The 21,733-nt window shown below is 38.4% G+C and overlaps 1 protein-coding gene across 2 annotated transcripts in view; it reads right to left on the reverse strand.

Annotated features, from left to right (window-relative positions):
- Positions 1–1,103: 1,103 nt before the first annotated feature.
- Positions 1,104–21,733, reverse strand: part of Spink5 (serine peptidase inhibitor Kazal type 5) — a 63,427-nt gene continuing 42,797 nt past the window's right edge. For both annotated transcript variants that reach the window (XM_040741858.1, XM_040741856.1), the window contains 14 exons: positions 20,532–20,656; positions 18,080–18,173; positions 16,913–17,040; positions 14,858–14,930; positions 14,053–14,180; positions 13,812–13,890; positions 11,122–11,249; positions 9,465–9,537; positions 8,542–8,631; positions 8,315–8,442; positions 7,603–7,702; positions 6,759–6,889; positions 4,237–4,327; positions 1,104–2,406 (listed from right to left, as the gene is read on the reverse strand). In XM_040741858.1, coding sequence (XP_040597792.1) covers positions 2,398–2,406; positions 4,237–4,327; positions 6,759–6,889; positions 7,603–7,702; positions 8,315–8,442; positions 8,542–8,631; positions 9,465–9,537; positions 11,122–11,249; positions 13,812–13,890; positions 14,053–14,180; positions 14,858–14,930; positions 16,913–17,040; positions 18,080–18,173; positions 20,532–20,656 — 1,377 coding nt within the window. In that variant the 3' untranslated portion in view covers positions 1,104–2,397. The remainder of the gene's footprint in view (positions 2,407–4,236; positions 4,328–6,758; positions 6,890–7,602; positions 7,703–8,314; positions 8,443–8,541; positions 8,632–9,464; positions 9,538–11,121; positions 11,250–13,811; positions 13,891–14,052; positions 14,181–14,857; positions 14,931–16,912; positions 17,041–18,079; positions 18,174–20,531; positions 20,657–21,733) is intronic.

The raw sequence follows: 21,733 nt of genomic DNA on the forward strand, positions 1-21,733 counted from the left end.
TTTTGTATATTGCCACTTTGCTGAAGGTGTTTATCAACTGTAGGAGTTCCCTGGTAGAACTTTTCAGGTTACATATGTTAGCTATGGAAGCAGAAGCAGGCACTCACAGCTAAGCACTGAGCTGAACTCCTGGAATCCAGTTGCAGAGAGGGAGGAATGATGAGCAAAGAGGTCAAGACTAGGCTGGAGAAACCCACAGAAACAGCTGACCTGAACAAGGGTGAGCTCATGGACCTCAGAGAGGTAATTGGGTAACCAGCATAGGACCAACCCAGACCCCCTGAACGTGGGTGTCAGTTAGGAGGTCTGAGCAATCTGTGGGGTCTCTGATTGTAGATCAGTATTTATCCCTAGTACATGAATGGACTTTGGGATCCCACTCCACACATACAAATACTCTCTCAGCCTAGACACATGGGGGAGGATCTAATATCTATCTATAATCTATCTATTATCTATGCATTGATGCATCTATCTAGCATTCTGTCATCTATCTATGCATTCTCTATCATCTATCTTTTATTTACGTATTTTTCAAAAGCAAGGGAACAGAGTGTTTTGGATTTCTCTTTGTTTCCTTTCTTTTGGTCTTCTGAATCAGTTTCCTAGAAAATGAGATAAAGGTGGTTAAGATTTAGGTTTTAATTCTAAACTCATTTGTGCCTCACATATTGCTTACAGGCCAAATGAAGTTTCATACAATGTTCTTAATGACTTGGGCATGAAACAAAGTTTCATGATGATTACAAAGGGATGGATACATCAAGAAGTCTTCGTATATATTATATGAAGAAAGAACAAATGGGACATAAAGGGTTTCTTGAGTAGACATCAACACATTATTAAAAACCACATCACAAATACATGCTTCTCAAAAGCACATGAATAGAATTTGCAGCTCTTCTCCATGTGAGCAAGAAGAAATGTCAGATCATCTTTGAGTCTATCCTGTTCATACTGAAATTACCAGGAAAATAGTCCCAATGATGTTTGACAAATGATTAGTGATAACTCTTTCTTCTTTCTCAACAACACAGGAAAATGCTGCATGGAGACTGGCTATTTGTCATTCAGTTACAAAACACAACAATCATGAAATCCCATTATGTTTCGCTTAGTAGAGGTTTATTTATAAAACAAAAGAGCAGAGAGGAAATACAAAATTAACTTCTTAGGTCTAAGCAGGTCTGAACACTTTTGATCGGTAGCTGAGAATGACTAGAGACATACAAGATTCTGTGTGACATTCTGCAGTCTGTCCTACCTCAGCCTAGAATCTTGGAACCAATCTGTTACCTACTGCTACCGCATACACCAGCAACTACATTCTGAGAGTAGCAAAGCTTCAGTAGAGAGGCTGGAGCCACAATCTGTTTTATGCCACCCCTATCTAATGTGTTCTTTGCTCCTCAGATGTCCCATGTCTGTTGTTGCAAGGTATATAGCTGCATTGTCCACTATAGCCACCTCCAGCTACATGTGGCCACTGAGCACTTGAAACATGACTGGCCCAAACTAGAGGTATGAGTAGTGGAAAACACACATCAGTATCAAAGTTTTATTAAATAAAACATGTATTAAATAAAACATGTTCAATCAATAAGTGATATATTGGGCTAGATAAAATACATAATTGAATTAATTTTACCTAGTTACCTTGTTAACTACTAAAAAATTAATTACATATGTGGCTTGAACAACATTTCTCTTAGATATTGCCACTTTAGAGATTTACATATATTATGGATTCATTTCCTTAGTCTTTCCCAGAATGTAGGTAGAAAGCCATGGTATAAACTCAAAAATTAAAGAAATTATCAAGAGGTATATAATATGATAAATTATTGGATTGTGAGGATTATGGGACTTATATAATTGAGGGATGGCTTTTATGGAAATACAGATACTAGGTAAAGGGTCTGATATGGTGACAGAAGCTTCATACATATATGGCTGCCTGAGAGTCCACATTGCCACTCTTCATCCTAGAGACTTATTCTCAATGATAACAGCAACTTGTCTACCAGTATAAGATAGATAAAAGGCACCATATATCCATCTTCTGTTTTTAAAAAATTCCCATGATCTAGCAGTGAGAAACAAATCCCCCAAAGGATGTTCTGCTGAGTTTCTACTTTTATTAAACAGGCAGTTGGGCAGACAGCATTGTGATCAGATTTCCAGAGCACAGACTGGATGCAGATTTCTCCACATCCTCAGATCACTGAAGTAAAGAGACGGAAAGACTGAAGACCAGCAAGTCCAATACCAACAGCTCTGTGTTGTTTTCTATAGTACAAAGATGAATGAAGAATTCTTTATATACACAGATGGTGAAGGTAGGCAGTTCAGAATTGAGGCATAGCTTTTTCCTTATGACTTTCACCAATCGTTGCATCATTTCTCCTGGAAAAGAAGATGGACAGGTTAGATGCTAGAAGTCATTGAAATTACAGGGATGTGGTCTGTTCCAAAAAGCAACGAATTAATTTATGTCAAGACCTAGCAATATTAAACCATGTTCACATTCTATGTGATTCTGATGGTTATTGCCTGAGCATTTACTATGAACCAAATATTGAAGTGGACAGTGGCTTAACTCTGCTATTGATTGCGTGCTTCCTCATGATAATAAATGCAGTCGTTAGTGGCATCTCACAGATAAGAATATTGTGCATCAAAGTTTAATGAGTTTCTATTAGGTCATGCCTCTGGCACAATTCTTCATTGCTTAAGAAAATACATTTATAATCTTCAGGTAAGTTCCACATGAAAGTTTTTGTCAAGTTACCTACACAGGATGAGAATTACAGGGAAGTATGGTCCAAGGCTAGTCTATTAAATTAAACTTTCAAAAATTACTCAGGCCGGGCGGTGGTGGCGCACGCCTTTAATCCCAGCACTCGGGAGGCAGAGGCAGGCAGACCTCTGTGAGTTCGAGGCTGGGCTGGACCGATAGCCTCCAAAACAACACAGAGAAACCCTGTGTCGTAAAAACCAAAAAAAATTTACTCAGATTACTTTTGTCCTAAGATGTGTATTTACATGGGAGTAAGAAGAGAGAGAAGAGGATATTCATACAATAAAATGGAAAGTAAGCCACTAAGGATTTGTATGCAAGAATAGCAAACAATTGTGGACTAGAGTTGGTTAAACCCTTCTTTATGTGTGTGAAGGTCTAGAGTAGGGGAATTAGCTGCACATTTACCCGGGAAGGAGATGGAAGGTCCCAGCTCTGAGCCTATTAAAATGTGTCTTCCCACTGTTCACCTGAAACCAGAAATCTTCCAACCTTGGTTTTCCCTCAGTAGGCAACCTGGCTTGATTAATTGTTTGCAAATTAAGTGGGATGTTTCCCAATTTTGTTGTTGCCCAAGTTTTGCATGGTATAGTGGTGTATAATAACAAAAATTTCTAGCAAATACCAGTATTAAAATAGTATCTATTATATGTGAATAACTTGGTTGGAATATATTTACTTAAACTAATTTATTTATTCAAACTAAATAATAATTGTCACTATTTCGTTTTCTTCTAAATTCACACTTTAGAATTTTTATAATTCCTTCTTTGGGTTGATATAGATAATAATTATGACAATAATAATAAAAACAATAATTATACATGGCATTAATTTTTAGACACTGTGATAAATATTGTAAAGTCAGTGTATGCTGAACGTTTTCAATAATTCATTGAGATACTCAGAGTATGTATATGATTTGCAGCAATATCCTATGTGAAACTAATCACAAAACAGATTTCAAACCAACTTATTACAACACATTATTTTCATTTAAAAGTTTCTATATTATCAAGTTCTATGTCATCTAACCTGGGAAATGATTTCAGATAGAGTCATCAGAGAGAATTTCAAAGTAAATCATGCATGCTCAAATATTCTGTTAGGTATTTAAATAAGAGGGCAATTTTTAGCACTGTGGAAAATTAAATTCTTTGTAATATGCAAAGACATAAGCATTATATAGAAATGGTTTCAATCCATCTGTTACTATCTGCCTGTCTTGGCCTCCATCTCATCTTATAATTGGTATATACTTATTACCACATGCTCCAATAATTACTTAATGATTTTGGTAATAATGTGGCTAATTCCCAAGTCATCTGACCAATAGTGTGACTTCTCTGGTCAGACAAATTCTCATTTCCCAGTGCAGAGAACAGAAACAGAACCCACACCAGTTCCAATCGTAACCAAAAGGCCAGTGTACTCACAGACGCAGGTGAGTCAGCAGGTATTGCTTCAGGGTCGCTGCTCTCTTCACACTTCCCCTGACTACGTATGCGTGTATCAGTCTGACGGATCCTGAGAAAGAAGAAATGCTTCAATGATGGGAAAAATGCTTACGTATAATGAGAAACAAATGTAGGTGATATCTGAGTACAAACCCAACTGAAATGAGTATAAAAGTCTAGAATATTCAGAGAACCATCTTCTAGATAGCGTCATCTAGGTTTGGTCTCTTTCTTCTGTCTGTAATTTATCCTCTAGTTCTCAGCCTATTTCACCACCTTTCAACCAAGACAGAGTGAGTCATTTGGTTCTTAATCCAAATGTCTTTTGTAAATTTTAATTTCATTTAGAGAGAGAGAAAGACAGAGTGTCTGTGTGTGTGTGTGTGTGTGTCCATGGGTGTGTGTCCATGTGTATGTGTATGTGTTTTTGTGTTGTGTGTACTGGCACTTGTGTACTATGGTACAGATGTAGAGGTCAGAGTACAACTTTTGTAAACCAATTCACTGCTCTCACTGGTCAGCGCCCTCACCTGCTGAACCACCTCTCTAGACCTCATGACTTTATTTTGTAGGTGAGAAAATTAGGTCCCAAAGAGAAGTTTGACTATATCAAGTAGCTATAATGTAATTTTGGGGACAGACAATAGAACAGAAAACAATAATACAGAGTTATTTCTAGAACCCAAAATGATATTGAGAGAATTGCAAGACCTTTAACTTAAGAAATTTTGTAAAGGAAGATCCCATTTCTCATCTGTGGTGCTGGGGAAGGATTCATTGTCTACCACAGGAGCAGAACTCGCTTAATCTGAAGTTTCTCCCCTATAGCTCCATCAAACCCTTAAGTAGATACTGGTTCCTCTTCCACGAGAAGGCCCGAGTCTCCTCTATGAGGTCTAGTCCCACCATCCTTAGCGTGGCATGCACCCAAGGTTACTACATTAACCTTAATACCACGTGAGCTTCTGCCCATGAAGCTTTCTTGATTAGAGTTTACCCTGGGCTACCATAGTAAATGTAAAGTTTGATAAAATAGTATTGATAATATAAGTCCTTGGGTTTATAATAAGAAGAAATTGAAGTATTTATGGCAGAAGACATTATGAATACATAATGGAACTACTAGATAGTTTAACTCATTCCTTAAATGAATATTTAACTTCCATTGATATATTCAGGGAGACCATGAATTCATAGATATTGAATCCATACATTGTGTCACAACTTTGTGTTTTCAAAGGAATTTCTAGTCTCACACAAACAAATGGAACCATTGCCTTGGAGATAGCAATACTATAATAAAGAAACTGAAGTTAAGGCACAATTATTTAGACCCAGAAAAAGCAAGGGTAAAGCATATTTTCTAATTTTTGCTAGTTTTGTGACATTTAATAAGTAATGTCAACTCCCTGAGTATCAGGTTCACCCACCTACTAAAACAATAACAGGACTATACATCAGATAAGGAAAACTTGATGATGGAATGGGAAAATTTTTTATCACCACACTATACCTACAGGTACAATGGCATGTAACTACACAGTTTATAGTTTACAGTTCTAGTTATGTAGCATTGTCCCCTTACTTCCAAGGAATATTGTTCATAGGGAGGCAGGAAGAAAGTGAGTGATCTGTCTAGGGACAATGAGAAGAATTGGAAAATCAGTATTTGAGAAGAAAAATAATTATGGGCAAGCCACAGCCTCGAGACAATACATAGTTTAACAGAAATGGGTTAAGAATTAAGAGAGAGCTAGCCAATAAGAAGCTTGAGCCATTGGTCAAACGGTTTATAATTAAAAATAAAAAAGGAAAATCAATAAAGCTAAAATAAGTAATGGAAGAACTTAACAGATCTTTGCACTTAACCTATGCTTTCATATCCAAGTTCTTCTTAGTAATCAGTGAATTCTGTAGCTTAAGATATTTCTTCCAAGAAAGAAATTGAGATTGCATATGATGAGACAATTGCCCAACATGTACAGACAATAATAATGCTAAGAACAGACATCATATACGCTATTCATCCTAGCATACTTTCTATTATATGGTACTAGTTTCTTTAAGAGGAAGGCTTCTAGATGATGGGAAACCCATGCCTGTCTTACAGTCATACACTCTCTTAAATATTGTAGGTGTTACAGGCACCATACATATGGTGGTTCTCAACTGCTTGCTTTTCCTATATGCTAGATGGATGATGGTCACACTCTCATGAATATACGTGAGTCTACACAGTCTTATACAGACATGTTTCAAACACCACTCTTTACCCTTATCCTATTACTCTAAAATACAAAGTAATACAGACAGGCAATTATATTAAAATGATACTATTGTATACTTTTTATTTTAAACATAAACAAATTTTGAATATTGGGAGGGCAACTGATAGATAACTTGAAATAGACCTGTAGTTAACATCAAAGCACTACTGTAGGCAACATTACCCTTGGAAACCTCCACACTTGAAGATGAGATGGTGCAATGTGGGTACTTACAGGTTTTCATGACAGAGCATGCAGGGGTTAGAATATGTTTGGCCATCATCCCCACAGACAGGCTGTAAATTCTTTGGGCAAAGGTAACCCATCCTGGGCAATATTCGGTAGTGTTTGCATATGTCAGCATCCTACACCGGTAAAATAGAGAGCAGAGTTGCTTAAGAGTTTCAAGGGATTATATGGGATTGGAGAAGCATTAGTTTTCCTAATTGCATCTGAGTCAATGATTGAGAACAGGACTGTGATACATTAATTAAATACACCCATTATTCAACATCACATTAGGTGGGCATAAATTCCTGGCTTTGGCTTATTTTAACTAGAGCATATTGGCATGAAAAAAAAGAAACCAAGAATGAAGTAGTTAGAGGAGCTCTTTAATGATCTGAGGCATAGCAAGCTGGGACATGCTTCTAGGAAGGAGTCTAGAACAATAACCAAGCTAGAAACAATATCCACTCTTAACTAATTAATTCCCTTTGCAATGAACATTGTTGTGGGTCTGCCTCTTTAAGATACTGGTCACTCCAAGAATCAAATTTCGGTCTGAAAAATTAGTCCATACTTCCATTTCTAACTCTGGTCTCTGCCTCCACAGGAGCTACCCTGGTTTTTATCTTCTGTGGTGGCAACAGAAATATTACAAAGGTGCTTCTTTATGTTTGTCACACTACCTCCTATGTGTATGGAAAAGACTTGTAAACAAATGTGCTCCTTAGGGTCACTCCAATAAAATGATTATGTTGCTTCCCTTGAGCTTCCTTTGAGCTTCTGCCTGGCTCCCCAATCCCTGGAGGACAAAAGCATCCAACCTGATAAAATTCAAGGAGAAACATCTTACCTCAGAGGAGCTGGAAAATCCTGGACCATCTTCTTCTTTGGTAACCCTAATGTGTGATGGACTTTCTTCAAGCCCCGACTTTTCTACAGCTTCCTTTTCACTAGAAGAAAGAAAAAATATTTACAAAGAGTATTCACAAAGCTTTTGTAACTTCTCATGGAAAGGCAGGCACTCGCAGGAAAACATGAGAGAACTCTAGAATCTTCCATCAGGATATGACCAGAATGAGATGCTTTAGAAAGACACCAAGGTGACCAATTCTGAGCAATACTGATAATCCATCCCTACCTCAAGAACATTCTTTATGAAACAACAACAAAAAGCTAAGGCATATTGCTATTGTCTTCATGGGTGCTTTTAATCATGAGTGTCCACTCAACTTGAAATGTGGTTGTTCACTAGTCAAATCATTTAGCCCTTGAGATCATTATTTAATGTATTCTAAGGTATACAATAGTATTTTTCAATGACTTTACTTTTGGTTCTCATGCAGTTTTGGATCAAGGATTTGGAATGAGAGCCCTGGTAAGGACACACACCTACATTTCCTGTCTTTGAACCCAAGGTCTCTAGCTGCTGCATCTGTTGTCTTAATTTGCAGCCTTTGGCCATATTGTGGATTCTCTTGGACTGATGAGCACACACATGTATTCAGTCAGCAATCTGTAAAAATATGTGTTTCCTGCTGGCCGACTCTGATGAGCTTACTCACATGACAACTCTGCACATGTGGCACTTGTTTTGATAGATGGTTCCATCAGCACCACGTACTGGGTCATCCTTTTGTGGACAGAGAAGCTTGCCATCCTGCAGAAGCTTTCGAAACTCGCTGCACTCATCCTAAGAAATGCAATAAGGGAGGTGAGCCTCCCTTTGTCAGTGGGTGACTTTTCTGAAACTCACCTTTAGGTGAGTTTTCGGCTCAGGGCTGGTACTTACTTCAGTCATCCCAGTAGTGGAGGGCAAAGAGCTCCTGGCCTGCCTAGGTTTTGCATCCTCTGCTGTGTTGTGATCGTCTCTGCAGTTGTTCTGGAATACAGGGAAATATAAGAAAAGACTTGATAGACACTCATCAACTGCCAATTCGACTACCCGTCATCTGTCCTCTCTCCATCAAAAGCCAAGGAGACTCTCAAAACCCCGATGAAAGATTCTAGAGTCCTCTCATCTTTTCCTGGGAGTGCCTGTCTTTCCATGAGAAGTTACAAAAGCTTTGTGAATACTCTTTGTAAATGATTTTTTCTTTCTTCTAGTGAAAAGGGTTTTGATGATCTCTGTGAAATGACTGAGGGAAGATGTTTGCCTCCTTCCAATCTTGAGAAGTAATGAGAAAAAGTTCTGTAATACATGCATACTATTTATTCATGGATGCTTAAAAATCATTTGGAGAAAACAGAAGAGACTTCAAAGACAAGCAAAACAGGAAGCTTAGCATGTTTGTTTGTTACAGGAATCATAAAGTCAGCATCAACAACACACCTAATGTCTCCTTTCACATTTAAAGTGTCAAAGATAAGTGTGCAGTTGAGGTGAAAGAAAGATGTGTCCTCTAGTTTTCCAGTCCATAGCTCTGTTAAAATAGGAAAACAAAATACTGACATACACTGTAGGAGAATTCTCTAAGAATTTATAAAGGATTAACTCCTCCTGTGTGCCTGTATCTGTGTGTATGTCTGTGTGTCTGTGTGTATGTGTGTGTGTGTGTGTTACCGATATATCTTGAATTATGACTGAAAGTGAGATTGTTGTCAAAATCAAAACCTTAAGTAAAATGTTAGTGTCTTTCTTACTTAAAGACTACATGGAAAGATAAAATTCTGAGGGTGAGTAGTAGGGCCCATATTTTATCTGTCAAACACAACCTTTCCCTCATTGGCAGGCTGAGGACTTGAGTTTTCTTCATTCCTCATTTTCCTTTCACTAGCTTCCCGTTCACTGCAGAATTAAAAAAAAAGAAAGAAAATAAATAAAGTAATATTTTGAGGATTATGTTGAATTATCTTTAAATAAGTATTTTTCAAATACTAAACATTAATAATTGATAACATACAGTCTTATAGCTTAAAAACATTTAGACATACATTTTTATCTGTTGTCTCTGATGGCTGGAATGTTGCTATTCTCTTGTGGCTACATGCTCAGCATTTGCTGATGTCATTGTTTTACCATCACTTACAGTCAAAGGGTTCTCAGGGGCTGTTGATCCTTAAGAGAATATGTTTATTTTATTCTCTCACCCAGATAATAGCTTCATTTCTCCCTTTTTAATACTTTCACAGTTGCATTCCACTTAAACTCTGTATCATGTGTTCTTCCTAGAGTTACAGTGATTTAAAGCTTAGCAACACTTTAGGAAACACTGTTCCCTTGAATCTCCACAAATCTCTGTGTGTATTCAATGTAATTCTTTCACATTTAAGATGGACTGACATTCTGTGAAACACAGCTCTCATTGGTAGCTGAGCTTTTTCTTTAAAAGACACTGCCAGAGAGTCTGGGAAAAGGAACCTTCATCCAGCAACTGATGGAAGTAGAGGCAGACACCCACAGCTAAACACTGAACTGAACTCCTGGAATCCAGTAACAGAGAGGGAGAAATGATGAGCAAAGGAGTTAAGACTGGGCTTTTTAATCCACAGAAACAGCTGACCTGAACAAGGGGGAGTTCATGGACCCCAGACTGATGGCTGAGAGGCTAGGGCTGATCTAGACCCCTTGAATGTGGGTGTCAGTGAGGAGGCCTAGACAATCTATGGAGTCTTGGGTAGTATTTATCCCTGGCATACAAATGGACTTTGGGTGCCCATCCCACAATGAGGATGCTCTCTCAATCTGGACTCTTGGGGGAGGGCCTAGGCCCTGCCCTAGATGAAATGACAGACTCTGGATATCCCCATGGAGGGCCTCACCCTCCCTGGGGATGAGAGCGGGGATTGGGAGAGGGCCTGGGGGACTTGGTGGGGAGCGGGGAAGGAGAGGAGGGAGAGGGAGCTGGGATTGACATGTGAAGCAAGCTTGTTTCTAATTTAAATTAAAAAATGAAAATAAAAGACTCTGGCTGCCAGGAGGTGATGTTCATTCCCAGCCCTTGTGAGGCAGAGACAGGGAGATCTCTGTGAGTTTGAGGCCAGCCTAGTCTACAGTGTGAGTTCCAGAACAGCCAGAGCTACACAGAGAAACCCTGTCTTGACATACCAAAAATCAATCAATCAATCAATAAAGGGATACATAAAGAAAATAAACAGATAAATAAAAATGATAAATAAACAGAACACACTGACTTATAAATGTATCGTGATTGTTCTCCACCTTAGAAGACCTAAGTATGATTATATTTCTCATTGTTTGCAAGAACAGCTTCTCAATGAGCACTTTGAAAACTAACACTAATCTTCATAAATGAGGTTGTATTTATCTATAATGCATGAAACCAAGTGTCATAGGTTTTTAAAAGACTGTAATTCATTTCTGGCAAACAAGCACGATTTATCAAATTCATCAGCAAGCCTGTTCACGTACAACATGCTCTGACACATGGCACACTTGTTAACATGTGTCTTGCCGTCCGGGCCTCGGATGGGATCATTTTCTCTCGTGCAGATCAGCTTCCCATCCCTCTGCAAGCTTCTGAATTCATGGCACTGATCCTGACATGAGGACAGAGAGACATATTAGTATCTTGGCCTAGTGCTCAGCATCTGAAAACACCAGTATGGTTAGAGAGGAAGGAAAAAAATTCCTCCCTGCCTTACTCTAAACATTTACCATCTGAAAGCAGCATGGCAGTTAGGCACAGAGTCATGACACTGGGAGGAAAATAGACAAAATGAGATTCCAGAGATGGACTGTGATTTAAAGGTACTTTGTTCGATTTTTCTTCTCCACTGGAATTTCGTCGCTGTCCAAGACAGCTCATCTCATTTTTTCAGTCTTCTGCAAGAGCTGTGTCTCAAACCAGCCTGTCTGCAACTGTACTCAATATTCTACACACAAGAACATTCAGATTCAAAGTACAGAATGAACTGAAAACATTCACCTGGAAAGACATTCAAGCACGTCAGCTTCCAGTTCTGTTCCTCAGCGACAGCTTTACATTTACTGGTTGTGTGCATGTACACGTGTGTGGGCACACATACCATGGAACATATGTAGAGTCAGGGGACATATAGAGAAGCTGACTATCTCATTCTACCCCAGGGTCTGCAGGGATCAAACTCAGAGCATCAGGCTTGGTGGCAAGTGCCCTGTTACCTTCTGAATCAGCTTGCCACACGATAACATCTTTAAAATATTTCTATCGTGTGAACTACATGCCAGTTTATAGGATGTGCATCATTTTTTGTATTTTACATTTTAGAAAAGACTCAGAAATCTTAAAAATATCAGCGTACATACTGGGCTTGTGACCAGATATCTACTGACAAACAAATTCCTCACTTTCGTTTCTTTGCTTTTCCATGATAAAGAACAAAGCCGTTAATTATAATAAAATAAAGCTGGATTGTTTTATGCTAAAAACTCAACACTAAAACAATGCCAAGGGAATTGGTTCCATGAGATTTTGCTTGAACTCCCTTTAACTGCAAAGAGAACTTTGGAGACACTGTTGTTAAAATGCAGACAGTAACTTAGATTGAGTTTGCTTTTCTCACCTACAGACAATCACATGTGTAGTTTTATCCACTGAATTCTTAAAATTATCTCTGGAATTGGGCATCTAATCACTGTATTATTTGTCTTAGAAACGTCATTTTCAGAAGCACCCGGAGTTCCTTTGTTTTCAGGTGCTCACAATACTGCACACATACATATCAGTAATAACACTCGTCGTACTGCTAGCTTCAGGATTTGACCTCCTGGTCTACTTATTGTTTGTTCATGGTTCCTGTCTCTTGAGCATTTCTCAGCTGCAAAATTTTTAAACTGTTTAGACATAAGAGTTTTCAAAGATTATTTTGATTTGGACATATAAAAAATCTATAATTCTCCTTTGACACACTTAAAAGCAACATTTTATTATAGAGAGAATTACAAGTTTGTATTTCTAACTGGATTTCACAGGTGAGATGTGCTGTGTAGCAATGGATATTCTGTGATGTCACTGTGGGAAAGCGCACACTATTTATAAAGCCCCCAATTGAACACTAGGTGGCAGTCAAGTCAAGAGCCATCTGGAGCTGTTACTATGCAAGCTCCAACTTTATTTTTCTTGATTGAAAGTTTTGTTGCTTTCCTTTTCCTCCCCTACTCCCAAGCTCAAGCCCTTCCTGTGGATCAATTGCTTTTAAAGTTTCAAATAAAACTGTTGAGTGGATAGTTACAACACTTTGATAAATGTTGCTGGTCTGGAGAATGTCTAGGTAGTACCCACATTAGAGTTGTTTTTAAGAAAGAGTGACAAGCTGTTTTTCGTAGAGCTAGCCATACCCTTTTCTGCTTATTATCACATCCTCAAGGATGAGTAGAGAATGGGCATTTCAAAACTGTTGGTTATTCAAATTTCATTTACAATAGGCCTTTGGGTGAGCCCATAGCTTTAAGGTATTCATGGCTCTAAGTCTCTACGCATTAGACTCTAAGAAATCAGAGCCCAGCCTGAAAGAATCAGGACATACCTCCCCTGCTAGCTCTGGTCTCTAACTCCCCTGGGGCTGTTTTGCTCCTTGTCTTCTGTAGAGGCAAAATAAATGTGCTTAAAAAGAAGCTGCCTCTTCATGTTTGCACACTGTCCTCTATGCATATGGCAAAGACTTGCACATAAATGCTATTGTCTGTATCACTTTCATCAGAGAGCTACGACATCTCTCCTGGACCTGGCTATGAACCACAGCCAGGCTCTTCAATCCCTGGAGCTCCCTACACTTCTGTGACTTTCAAGTCTCTTTCTTTTCCCTACCCTAAGTCAAGCCTCTCTCCCATGCTGTCCATTGTAGCTTTTTATCCCCAAACTAACCTTCTTAATATTTTTAGAATGTCTATAATTTTCATCCACCTCACAACCCCATTATGCTGCCTTTGACATATACATCACTCCTCACAGCATGCAGCTACTTCACTGTGGCCCAACCATGTTCCCCTGGGTGCAAGGTCATCCCTTTTCATACATCACATTTTCTGAAAGGTCATTTCATGCTGGCCCCGAAGCTGTCACTTTCATCTCCTTAACACGAACCCAGCAACTTCAGGTATTTACATGTCTGACATATTACCTCCTTATCATTCTTGTTTGCCCCTGCGTTTCTTTTGTCTTCATCCTCTTTCTTTTTCTTTTCAGCGGCCTCTCTTTCCCTGGGAGAAAGGAAGGGAAGAAACATTTCTACCAACGTGAATAAATATCTCACTAGCTGTAGGACTCAGTTCTAAAGACTTTGTTATTCTGATCAAGCTGCTGCAGCATGGTTATTATACCATCTGAACTCCCAGACAAACCCTGTTCGGGAAAATGCTTACAGTCTCTCTTTGCACATGGCACACTTGTTGCCATGAGTCTTGCCGTCTGGACCCCGGGTAGGGTCACTTTCCCGAGTACAGAGAAGTTTCCCGTTTTTCATTTGGCTTCTAAACTGGTCACATATATCCTGAAAATAAAGAAGGAAAGATAATCAGAAGTGCTGTTTCCATATAGTGTTTTATTGGGTATGTAAAGCCAACGATTTTTATTCAAATGTCTGGCAGCCACTCAACCTTGCCGAGGTAGACAGGGTTATGACAAAAGGACATCCACATCTTTGTGTTTGGAGTATGTAAATATGTTGCTTTATCAGTTAGTGATACAAATAGATAATTAAGAGCACCAATCAGTTGAATTTGAAGTTATTTGGGACTAGTGGAGAGGACTCATTGTAACCACGAGGGTTTGTGCTCAAGCAGAGGAATCGGGTCCAGAAGGATAGAGAATCAGACTTGAGCAAGCATCCTGGCCAGAAGGCAGCCACAAACCAATGAAGGCAACCATTCCTGGAAGTCAATAGACACTAAAGAAACACCCTACACTGGAGTTTCCACAAACGAGTGCAGCTCCAACAACACCTTGGTTTCAGTAGGGTCATTTGACACTTCTGACCTCCATGAATATAGGGTAATAACTGGCAGTACTGTGAGCCAGTATCTATAGTAACTTTTTATCGCAGCAATATAAAACCCAGTGTTAGATGTGGCATTATAAAAAGAAGGCTTCCCCTAGCCATATCAACAGCAACAGTCTCTTTCAACATTTTGGATGGCTTATACCAAACCTCAGCACTGACTGACTTACCTTTCTTGTAGATGATCCAGTACTATTCGATCTTGAGGCAACATTTTTATTTTTTTCCTCGATTTCTCTCTGCCTGTGAGATAAAGGGTCAACAGTCATCTTGATGACACAAAAGTAAATGCAGAGATGTAAATGTCTGAGGGCATGTGTTCTAAACTCTCTCTTCCACAGTGAGCATCTCCACTCTTTGAGAACCATAGCCTATTCCATTGCCAAGAATCGAAGGCAGGAGGGCCCTTCATAACAAAATACATTATCAAATCATTTGATTACAGTCTTCACAATTCCTATTCAAATTTATAGTCATCGTGGTCCACACTCCTAGAGCAGTCGTCCATGATTTTGAGTTAAAAAATCATTGTAATATTATTTCTTTTTTTTTATGCAGGGCCATTCTTACATGTTTATAACAGGGAAGGCAGCCAGATGTGAACTCCTCTTTTAGCTGCTTTGAAAGCATAATCAAATAGACAAACAGTCTTCTGCTACTAAAGGTCTCTCAGCAGATCAGTGAATGAAGAAAGGAAACAGTTTGAAGCAACAAATTGCAGACACACACTGCTGAATTTCTGACTTGCTAAAATTGGACACATTTAATACAGAGTACTTTGTTCCAAATTTTAAAACATAGAGAGCACGAGTCCTGATCTTATTGTAATATTTTCCCCTTTATTATCCCTTTTTTTAACCAAGGGAAGCTTTGTTGTGTAAGGACTGGTAATTTTTTAAATGAATATCTTGTGTAAATATATCTGAGAAATTAAATCTCACTTCATTATGTTCTTGAAATTATTTGATTGTAATGGACTTTACTGTTTACAAGAAAATCACCATTAACACTCACATATGTTAATTACTTTCCATATTTTCTTGGTATTTTGAGGACTCCAAATATTTCTTAATCATGTCCCAAAACAGTTAAATAAACAGTAAATTCAAATAAATGTAATTTGTAACATTTTAACCAATTTGGTTATTGAAAATAAAGTGTTCCTGTAACGCAACTGCATGGTGAAAATCTAGTTATAATCATAACTTTAGTTAGATGCCTCCATTAATTGCCTGGAAAGATAGCTCAGTTGGTAAATTGCTTGTCTCACAGACATGAGGACCCAAGTTCGAATCCCCAGCATCCATATAAAAATGGGGGGGATGGGAGTGGATGGGGGTTGGTGGGATACTTATAATTCCAGTGATGGAGACACAGAGACAGGAGGATCAGTGAAGGCCAATGTCCAGTCAACTCCAGGTCTCTCACCCACAATAAACAATTCACATTACATATGCAACAATGTACAATATGTTCTAGGTTTCTGTACTGAAGAACTGGATTGTAGCTAGAGCCCTCAAGTCTACTCTTCATGAGACCTTTAAGAAAACCAATTTCTTTTTCTCATTAGATGAATGTCAACATTTGTATAAAAGTTCATCACATAACTCCCAGAGAAGTGAAGAATGAATGAATTATACTTTGTGGGAAGAAAGGTAGATGTTACATATTTACTAACCATGCAACAATTAAGTGCCACAACTAAAAGCATCCATAAATGTTCAAAGTCACCTAGCAATAACTCAGTTTTTAGATTTAGACTAGCAATAATTGTGTTACTGACCCTAACAAGGTGAATCGACATGGCTGAACTATGTCATGAAATGCTCTAATACCACTCGCCAAGGGGAAATAAACAGAAGTAACTACTCTTGTTTCTTTAGTTAAGTATGTTTCATTTACTTGACAAGAAACTAGCTCACTTAAAGACTGGTCTGCTATTCCAAATGACTATCTTTAAACTTTATTAGGTCAAGACAATGAAAAATATTACGATGACACTTAGAGGTCATAGAATTATAGCTGCAAACAGAAGACAATCAGCCACCTGATTATTTGTCCCCTCCCACTTGGGCTTAAGTTCCTTAGGAAATATTAAAAAAAGGAGACCATGGGGATTCAAGGAAGAACTTTCACAGAAGCAGCTGTAGAAAAGGAGAAATGTCATTAATTCAGGAGAAATGCATGACTGTCTTTGAGACACACTTGCTTTGAGAAGTACTTACAGGAGTTCTTTACACATGACACATTTATTGTTGTATGATTTCCCATCAGCACCACGTACAGGGTCACTCTCTCGAGTACAGCTGAGTTCTCCATTTTTCATTCTTTCCCAATATTGAGCACATTCATCCTGCAAGGGGAAAATTAAGCAGGCCATAGAGTTGTCTACTTTATTATTGCCAAGTTCAGGAAGCAATCACTATCAAAAACATTCTTTCCTTTCACCCTTGCAAATATTTTCTCACCTAGGGTTGCTGTCCACAGAGAAAGGGGGGGATCATCCGTGTTCTAATTCATAGCCCTTAATGTGTTTAAACATTTACATGGGGAGCACAGATCTGGGACCAGAAATAAGGCAACATGTTCACCAGACAGATGGCACTATCTGGAGAAGACAGACAACCATCCTGAACATGTCTACTTCATGAGAGTGAGGATTCATTGTGCTAAAGCAGAAGCATTAGAAAATAAACAGAAAAGACAGATTTGAGAGCACAGAGGTGGCCTTGGTCTACCTATGACCATAAAAAAGATGAGTAGGTGGCAGAAATCTCATGCAATGATGCCATACCCATACTGTAAAATGTCTCAAATGTGCTCAAAGTACCTAAATTATTTTCCTCTATCTTTTAAAGAGAACTCTGAGATATAAGAGATGAGTTAATTTACTCAAAATTTCAAAAGTCCATATAGTAAGGGGCCAATTGTACAGACTCAATAGTCTGTTCTGTTTTACCATGCTGCCTTGCTTTGTAGAGTAGAAACGATAATTCAGTAATTCAAAGGCTTAGCCTAATCCTCCGGAGTGGAAGAAAGTAAAGATGCTGATGAGCATCAATCCTGACACAAAGACTAGAGTACCAAAAAAAAAAAAAAAAAAAAGGGGGGGGGTCGGGAGACTGGGACTGTTCACAATCTTCAGTTGTTTCCAGATCTAAAGAAGCCACGAGTCACACAGTAGCAGAATTTGTTAATGCCTTACCCCAGAGGCCGAGGTGAGGTGGAAGACGGCTCTTCCAAGGACCTGTTTCATTGAGGTGCTCTCTGCATTTCTCTTTACCTCCTGGCCCATCACACCCCCCCAGCAATGAGTCCCGCCCACGCAGGCTGTGGAGGTCCGGCAATGAGTCCCGCCCACGCAGTCTGTGGAGGTCAGGGCTTACTCTCACCTTAGCCTTCAGTCTCTCGCCACTGGAACCATGGCCTGAAGTGATTCTCTGATTTTCCCCTTCCTTCTTCATTCTTTCTTCTTTTTCTTTGTCGCTGCAGGTCAGAAAGTGGAAGGAACCACAGCTTACAGAACGAAGAACACATTTCTATGAGCCTATTAAACGCCTCAACTGGATCTAGATGGGATTTATCAGTGTTTATTTTCCGTCTACGTTACAGGCCTTTCTTCTCAGAAAATATAATTGATGGATTATGTGAAATCCTTTGTGTGGCAAGGTTTTCATCGTACTAATAGAAGAACAACATATGCTTAACTGCCAGCTAATAAGTGTTTTCTAAATGTTTGACTGGGACCTTTATCTTTATTTCTTAATTTATTTTTCATGTACAAGAGGGCTTAAAAATAGTCATTTTCTTTAGCAAGCATGAACTTCTGCCTATGTTGTTTGTTATTCAAAATGAAGAGGTTGAAATCATCCCAGTCTCTCCTCTCAGCTTGCATAGCTGTTACCCATTAACATTTTTCCATCATCTGCCTTCACCTTGACCAGGTCATCCCTCCCTGGGTAACAGCAGCCCATCAGCCCCCTGACACCAGCCGCATTAGGAATGTTAGCCCTTTCTTCTATTGATGCCAGCTGTAGGCATTTTTCCTAAATGAGTCACATTTCTCTCATTTCCTCCCCTAACGGACATATTTCTACAGCCCTCACTACGTAGAGAATTGATGTCCAAGTCCTTGGTTTGACAATGAAAGCTGGTGAAGTTCCTAAGCTCTAGATGTTTGTTCCTTACGTACCAGTTTTCTTAATTTGGACCTGATGCAGTTCTGTTATTCTCTCACATAGCCCTGTCACTTACTACCTTCCCCAAATTATAAGATACTGGTTTATTTTCATCTAAAACTTTCTCATCACTGAGGTATGGAAACCAGTTAAGAGCACCACTTTCCTTCAAGTCGCTCTTTGTATGTATTCCCTTATAGCCAGACAATAGCTGGTGGACCACTCACAGCCCACGGGGATCAAGTAAGTGAATGCTAGTATTATAAAAATTAATTTCCAATGAAACATGCAACGTATGTCCATCATTATCTATGTTGTACCACAGAACTTCACCGCAGGCTTTGTTTTGAAAACACAATAGGCACACTTTCCACTTTGGGAGTTGTCAGCCACTCCAGGCCATAGAGAATTGACTAAGATTTCAGCTCAGGTTCAAAGCTGTTACAAGTTATCTATTGCAGCGTTTTTGTTTTTCTGTTCATACAGAAAATTAATGACTGAATTGTGGGAACTAAAGACTTTCAATAATCTTCGATCATCATTCATCAGTATGGATGGAACAAGCTAGTTCATCTTTTGACAGCATTATATAAGTGTTTGATTATAAAACTTCTCTATAATTTACTGACTTGTACTTCATAAAATATTTTAAAAATAAATCTTGTCTTCAGTTTAGGATAGAATTTACAACATTCTTGAAATGAATTCAAGTATACTTCTGCCATTTATGATTAAATTCTCATTCTCAGCATTGTTGATCACATAATCAAAATATTAATCAACTTTGAAAAATTTAAAAACATTTTGTGAACTGCAGTATCAAGTATTCAGCCAAGATTTAATTCTTAATTTACAACTGAACAGTAGGACCCATTCATTTGATTTTCTATAATTAAATATATCATAAATAATTGTTTTATTTAAGGCTCTTCAGGATTATAAGTAAGTGTTTGATTTGTGTATTTATTTTACATGCCCAGGTGTGAAATAAAATTTTCTCAGGGAAAGGGGTTGGGAGTGGCAAAGGTATAAGAAACCCCAAACTGAATGATCTCTAGGAAGAATTCATATATTTCATATTTGTTTAATCATTATACACCCTGTACATATACTGTAGGTGCTCAGTAAATGTCTCTTGAATGACTTGTGTATTTTAGATGTATTTCAAAACTTTCTGTGAGGCATTACTTGTGTTTATTTCCTGAAATATGATATATCCCCAAATATATTACAGAGTGACCAAGAAAACCTGTGTATTTTCTCCCTAATTGAAATTCTAATATAAAGAGAAGAGATCTATTTTAAAATGGATAACTTTTAATCAGCAAAAATGTGATTATCTACTGAGAACTAATAAAAATATAACAATCTAGAAGTATACTGTTTGTTTCTACAATTATCAATATTGGGAATGAAGAAAAGGAATTCACCTGAAGATACTTTTCTGATAATCATTCATTTCTTTCACATGTAAGTAATATCACATACAATATTATATGTGTGTAACTCTGCCTGTATTATTGCCTTTCCCACTTTCCTCACTCACAGTAGGAAATGTCTTGCGTGTCTTTCATATGCAACAGTATATACATGCAAGTGTGCAGACTTGTTCCTTCTCCTACTATCCAGACTCAAATAGGAGCTACATTGTGTGTCTTGTACTCACAAGACAGCCTTGCACATGGCACACTTGTTCCCATGGGTCTTGCCATCTGGGCCACGCACAGGGTCATTTTCTCGTGTGCAGAAAAGTTCTCCATCCTTTAAAAGACTCAGAAATTCACTGCAGTCCTAAGAGAAGAAGAGAAATGCAAAAGTTTAAATATTTTCTTGAATGTCACTTTGTTGGCTTCGTATTTGGTCCTTCTTGGAAGAAAGAGAGACAGACAGAGACAGACAGACAGACAGACAGACAGACACAGTGAGAACCAAAGGATTTTCCCTACCTCTAGTGATTATATCATTTAATTCCTACCAATAACATTGGGCCCATAAAAGGCTTTCTTTATTGTCCACTTTGAAATTGACCCCTGAATCCACACATGTGAAAGAGTCTCTTAATAAACTGTACTTCTCTTTACATTTTTAAGACATTCACTTTCTTAATGCTTATATACGTGTGTGTACATTCACCATGTGGGTCCTGGGGATTAAACTCAAACTGCCAGGCTTGGTGCAAGCACATTTACTCCCTAAGACACCACGCTGTTCTTAAACCACATTTTCTGCGGATTGGGCACAATCCTTGCTCAGGGATTTTTTTGCTTATCTCTATTCCATCACAATGCAATGAAAACAGCACAGATATCACAGAATCAAACCCCTTCCTATTCTGAAGAAAACCTCCAAGTTTGCCTATCATCCGTACTCTCTTGATTCCTTTTACCTGATCCATAACAAAGGTGTTTTCTGATTTATATACAAAGACCCCCCGGCCATTCAATTACCGTTCCAGATGCTTCATCCCCAAATGACCCAATAAATTCTACCAGGGAACTCCTACAGCTGATAAACACCTTCAACAAAGTGGCAGGATACAAGATTAACTAAAAAGAAAAAATTAAAGAGCCCTAGTATATACAGGCGATAATTAGGCTGAGAAAGAAATCAGAGAAACATCACCCTTTGCAATTGCCACAAACAAAATACAATACCTTGGGGTAATGCTAACCAAACTAGTGAAAGATCTGTATAACAAGAACATTGAGTCTTTAAAGAAAGAGATCAAAGAAGATACCAGAAAATGGAAAGATCACCCATGCTCTTGGATAGGTAGATCAATATAGTAGAAATGCCAATCTTACCAAAATCAATCTACAGATTCAATGCAATCCCCATGAAAATCCCAGCACAATTTCACAGGCCTTC

The sequence above is a fragment of the Mesocricetus auratus genome, unplaced genomic scaffold (assembly GCF_017639785.1).
Source record: "Mesocricetus auratus isolate SY011 unplaced genomic scaffold, BCM_Maur_2.0 Super-Scaffold_6730, whole genome shotgun sequence".
NCBI classification, from domain to species: domain Eukaryota; kingdom Metazoa; phylum Chordata; class Mammalia; order Rodentia; family Cricetidae; genus Mesocricetus; species Mesocricetus auratus.